Genomic DNA, 14,399 nt, shown 5'->3' on the forward strand with positions numbered 1-14,399 from the left:
GTTGTGGTGCGCGGGCTTCTCTCTAGGTGTGGCATTCGGGTTTTCTCTCTCTAGTTGTGGCGCCCGGGCTCCAGGTCGCGTAGGCTCTGTAGTTGTGGTGCGCGGGTTCCAGAGCGCGTGGGCTCTGTAGTTTGCAGCACAGGGCCTCTTGTTGAGGCGCACGAGCTCAGTAGTTGTGGCCCATGGGCTCAGTTGCCCCGAGGCATGTGGGATACTAGCTCCCTGACCAGGGATCGAACCCACATTCCCTCTATTGCAAGGTGGACTGTTTACCACTGGACCACCAGGGAAGTCCCCAAAATACAGTTTTAAAGAGGTGGTTTGCTTTCTTACTGTTTTGCATGATAAATGCTTGGAATCCGATGTGTCTTTTACAATTACAGCACAACTCAGTTGGAGCTGCCGCAGTTCACGAGTCAGGAGCCACCAAGGCGAGTGGCTGCCACATTCTCAGTGCAGCTCTACCCACTCGTGTTCTTGTGCTCCAGCCACGGAGATTACTTGAAGCTTTCCTGAACCATTCCATGTCTTCTAACCTCTAGGCCTTCGCCTAGGTTATTCCCGCCTCCCAGAATGCTCTTCCCAGCTTCTCCTGGTAACAACTTGTCCTTCAAGTCTTTGTTTAAACATTACCTCCTTCAGGAAGACTTCCCTGAACACCACCCAACTTCCAACCCTCTGCAGATGGGTTAGTCACTCTCAACTAAGATCCCACAGCAGGTGCCTCCTTCATGTCACGCTGGAGGGTGACCGTCTGGATCCACACTCACCTCCCCCACTGGACCATGAGCTCCTTGAGCGTAGGCGCTGGTTCTCACTCACCTCTACGTCCCAAGCACCAGCACAGGACTCGGCCCAGAGGAAGCCTTAGCAAATGTTGACCAAATGACTAAATGACTTCATTCCTCCCACGGCTGTTTTACACAAAAGAAAACTGAGGCTCAGAGAAAAGAATTTCATTGCTCAACCTCAAACACCCAGGAAACGGTGGAGCCGGAATTGGAACTCAGCTTCCAACATGGCGGTGGACATGGCGCGTCTCTTGGGGCCCCGTCTGGTCCCACCTTACTATAATACGGGATGGGTGGATTTGGGAGGAGTTACTGGGAGCCCTGTGGGAAAGGAGGGAGGTGGTAGGCAGTGGGGAGTGGAAGAACCTCTAAGAGAGAGAATGAGGTCCCCAGCTCTAGGCATTTGCCAGTGGCCTTCATGGTTCTGCCATCCCCACATGCCACGCAGGCTTATTTACGAGATGTTTTTCTCCCAAGTGACACGCTCTGCAAAAGTCTTCAATAAAGAAAATGTTTTACAAGAAAACTTAACGAAAGTGTAAGCAGGGAAGAGAGCCAGAAGCCACAAGCAATAAAAACCAACACTCAGGGGCTTCCCCGGCTGTCCAGTGGTTGACGCCACGCTTCCAACGCAGGGGACGCGGGTTCGATCCCTGGTTGGGCAACTAAGATCCCACATGCCGTGTGGTACAGCCAAAAACAAACAAACAAAAAAAGCCCAACACTCATTGCAGGCTTATTCTGTGTCAATGTTCTAGCGCTTTCTGAATAGTAAACTGATACAATCTTCATAACAGCCCTGGGAAATAGGTGCTACTTCTCTCATTTCAAGGTTGAAGGAACAAGGGTGGGGAGGTGATGTGCTCAAAGGTGAATAGCTTGCAGCTGCCAGAGCTGGGATTGGCACCCTAAGAGCGCAGTTTCTGGAGTCAGTGTCTTTAACTATTACACTTCTTCAGCTACCCAAAGAAAAATGAAATTTTTTTTTTTTTTTTCAGTATGCGGGCCTCTCACTGTTGTGGCCTCTCCCGCTGCGGAGCATAGGCTCAGCGGCCATGGCTCACGGGCCCAGCCGCTCCACGGCATGTGGGATCCTCCCGGACGGGGGCACGAACCCGCGTCCCCTGCATCGGCAGGCGGACTCTCAACCCCTGCGCCACCAGGGAAGCCCCATGTTTTGTTCCTTTTTAAACTTTTAGGTTGAATATGGATTTGGGGTGGCTTGCTGGAGAGAGGGGAAGTTGATGGAGTTTCATGAGGGTGGTGGCCAAATACTCTTGACGTTCCTTAAACTTGACACAGATCCGGAGGTGGGAGGGGCTGGGGGCCTGGACTCCTGGGTCTGAGGGAGGAGGGGGCTCAGCTTCCTGTGCACAGGAACACCAGAGGAAGTTAAGAGATTCCACGGTGGCTCCAGAATTCCTGCAATACGGAGACGCGTGGGAGAATAGGAGGCTAGGAGAGAGGGGAAGATGGCAGAGCTTCAACAAGAGGAGAATGTTGACCAGGCGAGAATTCTGGGGGAGAAACTGGAAAGACAGGTAGGAGAGGTGAGTCCTGGGCAGCGGAGAGGCTCCCTCTGTCAGCACCTTCTGAGGTACGGCTGCCCACGAGACTTGGATGGCAGGAATAGGGGCATGGCCAGGCTGAGTCACTGGGACTCCTACCTCCACCCTTTCTGAGGCCCCTTCCCTGCCTTCCTGAGGACAGGAGACCACCTACCTGGGTTCCCAGCCCCCAGCCTCCCCTGGCATCCAGGAGGCTGGGGGCTCACTTTTGGCGGGCCCCTGTGGGACCCAGGTGTCCTGTCTTCCTGCCAGCCCTATGCTTCCCCCACACCTTCTCCCTCTCTCCTAGTTTGTCACCCGTGAAATGCCCAGAAACACTTTCACACCCCTTTCCACCCTGAAGAAGTAGACATAGTCTCTCCTCCCTCCCTTTTACTCTCTTTACCTTCCCTTTTCCTCTTTCCCTTCTCCATTTTACCGATGAGGAAGACGGAGACCCAGAAAATGGGGAAAAAATATGCCGCTGAGCAGGGAGGCAAGGCAAGGGACCAAAAATCAGATACACTTTTCTTTCCTCTCTAAGGGCCTCCTCTCCTCCACCTTGGATCTCCAGAGCTTTTCCACTGTTGTTTTTCAGGTTATAAAAGTGCACACCCGCAGAAAAGTAAATGCAAGGAAGCAGGCTACCTTCCCATGACTACCACCGTATGCAGTTTGGTACACATGATTTCAGGTTTTATTTTGTGAATATTTTCATTTTACATAGCAATGATCACATACACATATATTTCCGTATCTTCCTTTTCTCATTTAACATCACATAGCATAAACATCCTTGCATAGCACTAACAATTCTGCATAATTATTATCCTTAGCAGCTGCATAATATCCTCGTCTCAAGCTAGCCTATCGTTTACTTAAACACTCCACTGATTCCGGACATATTCAGTGTTTCCACTGTTTTGCTATGATAAATAATGTTGTGATAAATTCAAACCTTGCTCCACATTTTGGATTTTTTTTTTTTTTTTTAGTAGTATCTTCCTAGAACTAGAATTGCTGGGTCAAAGGTGGAGAACAAGGGTCCTGATTCCCGTTGCCCAATCAACTTCCATAAAAACCGTATGAATTTACAGTTTCAGTGGCCGAGGGTGCTGGTCTCACTACTTCTTTACCAGTACTGAGGTTTTTGTGTCTCGTGTTTTGGTTTTAAGTCCTTGCTGATTTGATTGACTTCCACACATGGCATATTGTGGAGGTTTTGATATGTCTTTGAGGAAAAGTAAAGTCAAGTATGACTGTAGATCATCGACGTCCTTATTTCTGTGAATTTCCTGTTCAGGGTGTAGGGATGGAGAGATGGGAGTACGGAGAGATTAGCAATACGTGCTGATGGTGGTGTTTATCCAATCGATGTACTTGCAGACTTGGGTATAGACAGCTGGGTTGTTGGGTTGGCCGCAAGGGAAAACTCCCCAGGACACCAGGCCTTGCAAAGTACCTTTGCACATCAGCGGTCCCCCTGAGTCACCCTGGAGGGGACAAAGCAAATTAGCTTCAGCTTCAGCGTGAAGTCCCGCCCCCACTTCTGTCTCATACACCCCCACGGTTGTCAGTCTTTGTCTTGCCAGACCCTGGACTTCCACCCCGGCCAATGGGGAGAGACTCATAGTCTCTGGGGACCAATAGTAGAGCAGGAATTAGGGCCATCATGGAGACGACAAACCACGTTCTCTGAAGGCATTGGCTTGAGCCCCGGCCAATGGGACCAATCACAGGGAAGGGGCAGGGCTTCCAGGGGGTCAGAGCCCCATTTCTTCCCCATCTTTGAGGACTCAGCGCTAAGCCCATGGGAGAAGGAGCAGTATCTCCAGGGAATGGATACATGGGCATGAAAGAGGGACAGGCTGGTCTTGGAAATCGGGGTCCTAACCGGTGACACAATTCATAAGGCCCCGTGCAAAATGAAAGTGTGGGCTCCCTCGCTCAGAAGGTATTAAGAATTTCAAGACAGCAACAGGAGTGCTTTAAACCGAGGGTGGGACTCTCCTGAGTGTGGGACCGCGTGTCACTGTACAACTTGCGCATTCGTGAAGCCGGCCCTCACTAGCGGAAGAGAAGGATGTCCCATTCTCTAGGACACACATTCCTGGCCCATCACCCCATCCCTAACACTTACCCTCCCACCACCCCTGACAGCTGAGGGTGCAGGTGAGAGCAAAAGGAGTGGAGGTACGGGGAGAGAGACAAAGAAAGGGAATCACAGAGAAGAGGAAGAGAGTTAAGCAAAGGATGGAGAAAAGAACGGTGGAGCAGTAGAGGGAGGACAGAGAAACACTTGTGTAGGGGCTGGAGAGAGCGGCAGAGAGGTAGGCAGATAAAAAGAGAGACAGGCTTCCCTGGTGGCGCAGCGGTTGGGAGTCCGCCTGCCGATGCAGGGGACGCGGGTTCATGACCCGGTCCGGGAGGATCCCACATGCCGCAGAGCGGCTGGGCCCGTGAGCCATGGCCGCTGAGCCTGCGCGTCCGGAGCCTGTGCTCCGCGACGGGAGAGGCCACAGCAGTGAGAGGCCCGCGTACCAAAAAAAAAAAAAAAAAAAAAAAGAGTGACAGAAGCAGACAGCCAATGGGGGCGGGAGTGGGTGGCAACACTGATGGAAAGAATGAAATGAAATTAGGTGTAAAGGGAGATGTGGGAAGATACTGTTCAGAGACAGGGAGGAGGTTACAAAGAGGAGGGGAGAGACAGTTCTTTGCCCGGGACCAGGACCCAAGTGAGGTGAGTGAGACATTAACTTCGGGCACACAGTCTCGGTAATTGCAATAAACAGTATTTTCCTGCAATACCTTAAAATTGAATTTAATATGAAAAAGTCCATGATAAACCCAGTATCCCAATTTTAGATAAAGGGTCAGTACAGGGCTGTGCTGAGACTTACTGAAGCCTGAGGTAAGTGGGAAATTCAGTAAGACTGATGCCTCTTTATTGAAAATTCTAACATTTTGTTCATCGTGGACTTTTGCATAGATTTTTAAAAAAATATTGCATAAGGATGTGATTAATCTTGATTACTGAGTTTTCTGGGCACCCCCTCCCCTTTAAGGTTTGGGTTTGAAGCCAAGGCTTCACTCGCCTTCCCCTAATCCTGGCCGCATGTTGCCCATCCCCAGCCCCTCCCATTCATCTTTCTGCCTCATCCTCAGGGCCATACCAGCCCCCACTGGGCTGCCACTACTGACCTGAGCAGAGAATGGGATAGAGAAAGCTAGGAAAGCTGGGCTAGGGTGGGGCGGGGGGTGATGATGGAATGCTCAGCGCCAAGGTCAGGTGCAAAGATTCTGGATAGAGGGGGGAGATGGGGCTCTGTGCTGAGATGAAGCAGCCAGGGACCCAGGGCGGGGGAGGAAGGAGGGCTCACGTTGCAGGCATTGGTGCTGGAGTTGGGGATGCCAGCACACAGCATGGAATCTCCCAGCAAGTCCCTGTAAACCTTCCTGCAGTCTTCAGAGGAGATGATGTCGACCTCTGTGCACATGAGTTTCTCTGGAAAGGTCACTGCAAGATGAGGGTGGGGGGGCTTGTTAGTCAGAGGCCTGGGACTGTGGACCCGTGGGTCCTGATGGGGAGAGGATGGGGGTCCAGGATCCTAGACCTTGAAGGAGGAGGGGGCTGGGGTGCTCAACATTAGGATGTTGAAAAAGGACCTGATTCCTGGTCTCCGGGGTCTGAGGGAGGAGGGGTTCAGGATCTGGGGCTCCTGGGTCACTGAGGGAGCCTCACCAATAGGGCTGGTGGTGGTGCCCCAGCCAGAAACGGTACACGTGGTCCCAGGGGGTTCACAGCGGGAAGGCAGGTTGACTTTCTTCACGGTGGATGACAGCTTGGCCGGCGTCCTTAGCTTCACCAGCATGAGGTCATTAGCCTGGCTCTGCGTGGAGTAGTCAGGGTGGCGGAATGACATTGTGGCCCTGATCTTCTGGCCTCTGCTCAGGTATTCACTGCCCATATGCACGTTGTACGAACTGGGAGAACGGAGCAACATTCATAGCGTCACCGGGAGTGAGAGAGTGGGACAGAGACCCAGAGAGAGAAAAACAGAGATCCTGGGCGGGGGTGGGGGGGAAAGACAGAGACCCAGAGAGGGGGGAGGGCAGAGATGGGGGTTGGTGGAACAGAGACTGGGGGGTGGGCAGGGACCCAGAGGGAGAGCTGGAAGTGCTCAGAGCACCCGTGCCCACGTACTTCAACAGGCAGTGGGCAGCAGTAAGCACCCAGTGCTCGTTGACCAGCACGCCTCCACAGTAGAGCTGATTGCCTCTGAGCAGGGCCACCTGCCAGGGCTGGGCACCTGTTAGACACGGCATCCCATCAATAATCTTCTCGCTGTTCTTATCCTGGGCTGGAGAGAGACATGGAGAAAAACATGGGTAGTAAGCCTCAGAGGAAGGCTGAGTCAGCAGCGGAGGGATTTGGAGACAGAGATGGAGACAGACAGAGAGACAGGGAGAAATGCAGAGGCAGAAATGGAGAACAATGCAGAGAAAGCAGGAGATGGAGATGGAGAGAGACAGAGGCAGCCCACTCAGAAACCCAGGAGGAGCATCTTGTCTGTCTGGGGCTGACGACAGAAGCTCATAGGAGAGACCCTGAGTGCAGAGGACAGGGCCCGGGGGACACAGAGACCCCAGGAGTCAGAAGGAAGCAGGAAGAAAAGTGGCAGAAGAGTCTTGTCTTCTGAGGGAGAAAGCTGCTGGAGCAGAGGGAGGTCCTGACTCAGGGACCCCTTGGAGAGAGGGGCCCTTGAAGAGGGTCACTGGGGATGATGGGAGGTTCAAGGGTTAGGGCAGCCCTCCCAGACTGGCCCTCACCTTCCTGTGCAGCAGATCCCAGGGCTAAGGACAGCAGTAGGGTCAGCAGGGCTGGAAGAAGGAATCCTGCCATGGTGGCTTCTCTGAGTCTCTCAGGGGCTGCCAGGTAGAGGAGGGGTCTCTTTTGCTGGGGAGAAGGACAGAGTTCAGGAAGCAGGAGTCCTGGCCCCCAGCCCCCTCCTCCCTCAGACCCAGGAGTCTTTCCCCTTGGGACCCAGGAATCTGGGCTCCCATCTCTCGCCATCCATAAGTCTGTATCCCTAGTTCCTTTTCCCCTAAGAGACCATAAATTGCAGACCTCCAGCCCCTCATCTGTCAGAGCCGGGCGTCCAGGCTTCCCACTGCCCCCTCCCCTCAGGAACAGGAGTCAGCTGTCCAGCCAGCCTCATCGCCCCCCCCCCCAAATGAGGCCCCTTCTCACCTCCGGAGGGCCTGATCTGACGTGGGGCGCAGACTCGGTTGGCAGTCAAGTGTCTCCGGACCTGCCGCGGCAGTCTTATACCACGTCCAGCCCCCGCCCCCGCCCCCGCCCTCAGCGCCCCGGGATGCAGGTGGGAAAGGCTCTGAGACACTCTTCCTGTGCAGCTGGTTATCTCGAAGCCCCGAGGCAGCTAATTCACTTGGCAGCACTCTACATTTTCCACGCTCCCGCAGCACCCTCTGGGCCCAGCATCCCCGGTGGCCGCTACGGAGGCAGGAGCCGCAGGTGCTCTGGCTTCGAGGGGCAGATTCAAGGAGTGGCTGAGCTCAGGAAATGCGCTGTGACTTGGGTCCTCCTTTGGGGCCACTTTCTTGCCCCAGTCCCCTCTCAGGGATGACCTAGAGCCCATACCGTAATTCTGACGAGCTTGTGATAATTTGTTCAGGCTGGAACCCAGTCATGTCTTTTGAACATAATATAGGGTATGAATGAAAAAGAAAACGCTTTCTCTAACTCCACCCTGATAAATGCTTACGTTTATCAATATAGTCTCTGTTCTCCTGTGATACAGAGATTTCTATACATATTACGTATTTATAACAAAAAGGTCTGTACTAAACATTATCTAATATAACCTTTTTCTTTATAAATTACCTTGAAAAATTTTTCCTCCTAGTATATTTATCTATTTAAAAAAAATTTGGAAATATTTATTTATTTGGTTGTGCTGGGTCTTAGTTGCGGCAGGCAGGCTCCTTAGTTGTGGCATGTGAACTTTTAGTTGTGGCATGTGTGTGAGATCTAGTTCCCTGACCAGGGATCAAACCCGGGCCCCCTACATTGGAAGCTCAGAGTAGCCACCAGGGAAGTCCCTCCTCTTAGTGTGTTTAAATGGGTCTCCTTCCTTCTTAATGGTTGCATAACATCCCATACTATAGTTGTACCCTGACTTATGTAGTCTGTTTCAAGTTGGAGTATTTTGGGATAGTTTTAATTATAATAATGCTGGGTTGAGCTTCCTTGTACATTCATCCTCGCTGATTGTGTTCACTCAAGCAATATTTACCAAGCTTATACTCTGTGCCGGCAGTTATTCTGGTTCCTGGGGACACTGTGGTCAGCAAAGTAAACAAAAATTTCTTCATATAAAAAAAAAATTTCTTCATACAGCCTCTTGTTCTAGTGGGTGGAGACTGTGAATACAAAAGTAAATATATAAAATAAATAGTTTGTTAGATGTTGGTAAGTACTACAGAGAAAAATAAAAGCAGGGAAGAGGGTATTTAAATCAATGCCACCATTCAGCCATTTAACAATCATTTAATAAATATATTTTATAATTCCTATGTGCCTGCAACTTACTATTATGCATCAGAAGGTCAAAAAACATCTTTGTTATGCCACCAGACTGTATGAGAAAGCAACAGACCTGTATTTATTTCAGAGTCACCTTGCAACTAATAATGAACAGAAAGTAGAGCTCTGTTCTCAGTATATTTTCAAGGTATACCAAGCAGTCACCCGTGATTATTTTTCACGTCTAATATTTTAGGCAGTATCCAGTTGCTTTGTTGCAGTTTGTGCTTTTTCAAAGCAAAAGCTCTGCATTAAAAATACAAGACCTAGGGCTTCCCTGGTGGCGCAGCGGTTGAGAGTCCGCCTGCCGATGCAGGGGATGCGGGTTCGTGCCCCGGTCCGGGAAGATCCCACATGCCGCGGAGCGGCTGGGCCCGTGAGCCATGGCTGCTGAGCCTGCGCGTCCGGAGCCTGTGCTCCGCAACGGGAGAGGCCACAGCAGTGAGAGGCCCGCGTACCGCAAAAAAAAAAAAAAAAAAAAAAAAAAAACAAGACCGAGAGAAATGTACATTGAAAAGGAAAAAAGCAGAAACGTCATGTGGAGAACCTGGGAACAAGAAAGAAGATCATGGGGATTGTCTGAGTCATAGTGTACCTTCAAATAAAATAAATATTTAAAATAAATAAAATAAAATTTAAAAAATAAATAAAATTTATAAATAAAATTTATAAAAAGATTTAAATAAAATTTTAAAAAAAGAGCAGGGAAGAGGGATAGGGAGTTATTGGTTTCCTCCACTCTCAGGGACCCCTGGGGTTATAATATTAGGAAGGTTCCACATGAACATGACATTTGAACAAAATCTTAAAGGAGGTGGTGGATTGATCCATGTAGCTCCTTGGAGGTAGTGAGTCCTAGGCAGAGCAAATGGGCAGGTAAGTTAGGCAAGGGGCATGCGTAGAATGTTCTAGCAGGGGAGCCCTTTTGACTGGAGCTGAATGAGCAGGGGGACAAGGACAGGTAATGAGGTCGGGGAGATAATAGGACCAGGATGGCATAGGACCTTAAAGATCAGTGTAGGACTTTGGTGTTTACCTTGAGTGAGAGGGGAACCCTTATACTTGAAGGCAAGTTCCTAAAAGTGGAATTGACCCCAACTTCTAAATCAGACCCCCAAAATGTGATTTGTTCCTCAGCCCTGAACCCAAATCTTACCTCAATCCTGACCCCTACCCCAACTCTATTTTTGTCCCATAGTTTGGCCCATAATAGACATTATTGCTGCCTACTCAAACATTCATTCCTTCTGTCTTTCTATCAGAGCCCCAATTTTGTTTAGATAATCTTTTATCCTCATCATGATTGTAACCTTTACTGCACCAAACAGAAAAGCCATTTCTGCCTGCCAGCGATTGGTTTAGAAATGAACATGTGATGCAGTTCTGTCCAATGAGGAATGAGGGGAAGACCACTGGAGCACTCTTGGAAAGACTTTCTTATTTCCAAAAAGAGACGCCGGAAGAATTCTCTTTTCTTCTCCTTCAAGATGGTGCCCCTTCTGGATGTTAACTCTGGAGTGGTGGAAGCCTTCCTGGGACTGGGGAGAGAAGTGGCAGGTGGACCAAGCCAAAACACCGCAGATGGTCAAGCAGAGAGATGGAGTGACATAACGAGATTTGTGTTTTCTAGCTGCTATACGAAGGGGATTTTAAGGGAATGTGGAGACTTGAGGAAACTATTGTTATTGTTCAGATGAGAGATGATGACTTGGATAAAGCCATTGGGGAGGTGGAGGTGGTAATAAGTGGATGGATCCAAGCTGCATTTAGGATAATCAACAGGGTTTGGTGATGGGTTGAATGGAAGTTGTGGTGAGGCAGACAGATGTTAAGGCTTCAAGGTCTCTTGCTTGGTGGACGGTGGTACCATTCATTGAGAAGACACAGCTGGATATGACCAAGCGCCTATGAGAGAGTGAACAAGACCTCACTCTTTTTTAACAGAATGCTGAGGAGTCAGGGGCTGAAGAGAGAATCCAGGGACTTCACGTGTAATTCTAACTCCAATCCTTACTTGGACACAATTCTCAACACCAATCTTTTTTTTTAATAATACAATTATTTTATTATAAGCCTGAATATCACATGACACGTATTCCCAAACGAAACACTGTTGTATGGGAAACAGAATAAATAAGCATATTGAAAGATGGTAGTCTATCTTCTCATCCACCACTAACGTCGGTAAAGGATACAGTCAAATTATAGAAACGTAAAAAGCTAACACATAGGTTTCACTTTGCATTCTGACCAAGCTTGGTATCTGATGGTAGAAGACACATATACTAAAGGCTCGACACCGATATTGATGCAAGCATGAGTTTTAACCCGAAACCTTAAGTCGTACCCAGTCCTAACCCTCAATTCTGCTATATCCCTGACCAATTCTAAACTTTTACGTCAACTTGGAATCTAGTTCCTACCAAGTTCCTGCCTCCAAGTATCGACTCAGGCTAGATTCCACCCCTCAGTCAACCTTAACCCTGACTCGTGACTCAAACCCTGGATCCCTAACCATAACCCAAACTCAACCTTGACCCAAACACTGAATGTCACCATAGCCTGTCCCAAACCTGACCACATGCACCCGTCACACCAATCCCAACACTCGGACTCCAGTCCCGGCCCTACTCTCATCTACAGCCCAATTTCTACATGAAATCCCATCCCATTTCCATGCCAAACTCTTTCCCTCACCCCACCTTCACTTTTCCAACTCCATACCCCACCCGACTCCATACTTCCTTTCACTCACTAAGATAAAGTTCACCACTTAACACCATACAGTTGATCCCACACTGACTAAACTCAAGTGAAGTCCCCAAACTTCTGAGACACTTACTCTCATCAAATCCCAAATCAGACCCCAGAATTCGGGCCCCCGACCCCACTAATTCCACTCTGGGACCCCGGGCATGAGGTGTGTCAACCCTCTCGACTTGGGCTCCCAAATCAAGGAGGGGCAGACGCTAGGCCACTCGACCTCACAGCGCCGTGAGCCAGCAAGCTGTATCTTTCCCTCCTGGCTTCCCAAAGAGAGGAATTCTGGCGAGACTTCCAATCTGTTATCTGTTGTCCAAATCTTCATTCCTGGATTCTCTCTTCAGCCCTCTGCCTCCTCAGCATACTGTTAAGAAGAGGAAAGCAGACGCTACTCTGGAGCCCTGCTATCCACCCCTAAATCACCAGAATGTCTCTTCTGGTGTGCTTGGCATATATGTCTTTTTTTTTTTAAGATTTAATTTTTTTTAATTAATTAATTGATTTACTTATGGCTGTGTTGGGTCTTCCTTTCTGTGCGAGGGCTTTCTCTAGTTGAGGCAAGTGGGGGGCCACTCTTCATCGCGGTGCGCGGGCCTCTCACTGTCGCAGCCTCTCTTGTCGCGGAGCACAAGCTCCAGACGTGCAGGCTCAGTAGGTGTGGCTCACGGGCCTAGTTGCTCCGCGGCATGTGGGATCCTCCCAGACCAGGGCTTGAACCCGTGTCCGCTGCATTGGCAGGCAGATTCTCAACCACTGCGCCACCAGGGAAGCCCTAAGATTTAATGTTTTATTTATTTTGGCTGCGTTGGGTTTTTGTTGCTGCGCACAGACTTTCTCTAGTTGTGGCGAGAAGGGGCTACTCTTTTTTGCGGTGCTCAGGCTTCTCGTTGCAGTGGCTTCTCTTTGTTGTGGAGCACGGACTCTAGGAGCGTGGGCTTCAGTAGTTGTGGCATGTGGGCTCAGTAGTTTTGGCGTACAGGCTTAGTTACTCCGCAGCATGTGGGATCTTCCCGGACCAGGGATAGAACCCATGTCCCCTGCGTTGGCAGGCAGATTCTTATCCACTGTGCCACCAGGGAAGTCTGTCTTTCTGTTGTTGTGGGGGTTTTTGGTCGTGTTGGGTCTTAGTTGCAGCAGGCAGGCTCCTTAGTTGTGCCATGCATGTGGGATCTAGTTCCCAGGCCAGGGATCAAGCCTGGGCCCCCTGCATTGGGAGTGTGGAGTCTTAACCATTGCACCACCAGGGAAGTCCCTGTCCTTCTGTGTTCTTGACTATTTAATCTGACTTTATTGCTAAACACTGGTCTTCACAAGCAGAGGAAATATGTCTGGTGTTCAAAGGTGTTTTTATAAGCACCCAGCCCAAACCAGGGAGTGTAGAAGGTACTTAAATAAATACTGGTTGACAAAGCGCTGTCATCCACAGATCAGTCAACAGCCCAGTCATTCCTTGTTCCCTGAGCCATTCAGCCACAGGGCGTGATAGGAAGAACTTGACTTCACAAGTCAGACAAACCCAGGTTTCACCAACCCTAGGTGCCCTCCTCGTGATCTCAGGTAAGTGATTTAATTTTTCCCAGCCTCACTTTGCCCCTCTCTAAAGTGGAGGAAAGCAAAATCTACTTCTCAAGGCAAGTGAAAGAATGAAATAATATGGGCTGCCTTACCTCATCCTACCAGGAACGAGGCAGCTTCCATTCCTTACGCATCTACCATGTGATGTGTCGGATGCTCTGCAAACCACGTGTCTATTCGTCTCATGGGACCAAGCGAGGACTGTCTTCCCCATTTTACAGTTGAAAAAAGGGAAGTTTAAAAGAAGTTAGAACCCTCGTGCAAAATCAACGGCTCAGGAGGCAGAAGGGTCAGGATTCGAAAGCTGAGGATTGCCCATAGTCTAACCATTGTACAAACCCACAATCTGAGAAGGACGTTTCCCTGGGACACTGTCACATATGCTCAGAATCTCTTTTGGTTAAAAATGAACTCGGAACCCCATAGCCTTGTTATTAATGATGCATGCCCCCACGTTGACGAGAGCCCCAAATCCCCAGTCCTCTCGTGCCCTTTGGGTTTGGTCCCGTTCCTAAGTCCCACCCAGACACCCAGCTTCATACTTCCTTTGCACACAGACTTATGTCCTGATCCTTTGCCAGATGACTCATCTTCCAGCTCATGATCACACCTGAGAACTGGTATCTTGCTGTGCTGCAGCGGCTGTCCCTGACTCTAAGGGACCAATCATAAGCAAAGGGGGCGGGGCTTCCATGAAGGGGACAAATCCAAGGGGAGCCGTGAGGACTGAAGTTGCAGCCAATAGGAAAGAGAGTGTGATATCTATGGCAAATCTCAAGATGTGTCACCTTGGGGTTGGGGAGCTCACCGAGGGAGCATTGAAGTCAGTGGCGCCGTTCCGTGGCCAGCTGGGAAGACAGCACTGCTCCCCAAGGAACCAATCATAGGAGAAAGCAATCATGCTAGGGAACCCAGTCAGGACTCGAAGAAAAACAGCTGACTACCTGATCATCGGTAAAGTCAGCACAGATTCCAGGCACTGACACTGAGAAATAGGGCAGGGAGCTTGCGCACCCTCTAGACGCAGACTCTTTCCTTCACGGACTTATCCTCTCACTCCCTTTAATCCCCACCTTGTCCCTGCACCCCACCCTGCAGACAAGCGTTCCCAAGAAA

General features: G+C 49.9%; 1 protein-coding gene across 1 annotated transcript; it reads right to left on the minus strand.

The window, feature by feature from the left end:
* Positions 1 to 3,675: 3,675 nt before the first annotated feature.
* Positions 3,676 to 7,241, minus strand: LOC309977403 (kallikrein-7-like; the record flags this gene model as incomplete). The annotated part of the gene is made up of 5 exons (XM_082863499.1): positions 3,676 to 3,831; positions 5,719 to 5,855; positions 6,081 to 6,322; positions 6,543 to 6,699; positions 7,169 to 7,241. The coding sequence occupies 5 exons, from the start codon at positions 7,239 to 7,241 to the stop codon at positions 3,676 to 3,678; spliced, it is 765 nt and encodes a 254-aa protein (XP_082719625.1).
* Positions 7,242 to 14,399: the final 7,158 nt, after the last annotated feature.

The sequence above is a fragment of the Leucopleurus acutus genome (genome assembly GCF_964270905.1).
Source record: "Leucopleurus acutus genome assembly, chromosome: 20".
In the NCBI taxonomy this organism is placed as follows: Eukaryota; Metazoa; Chordata; class Mammalia; order Artiodactyla; family Delphinidae; genus Leucopleurus; species Leucopleurus acutus.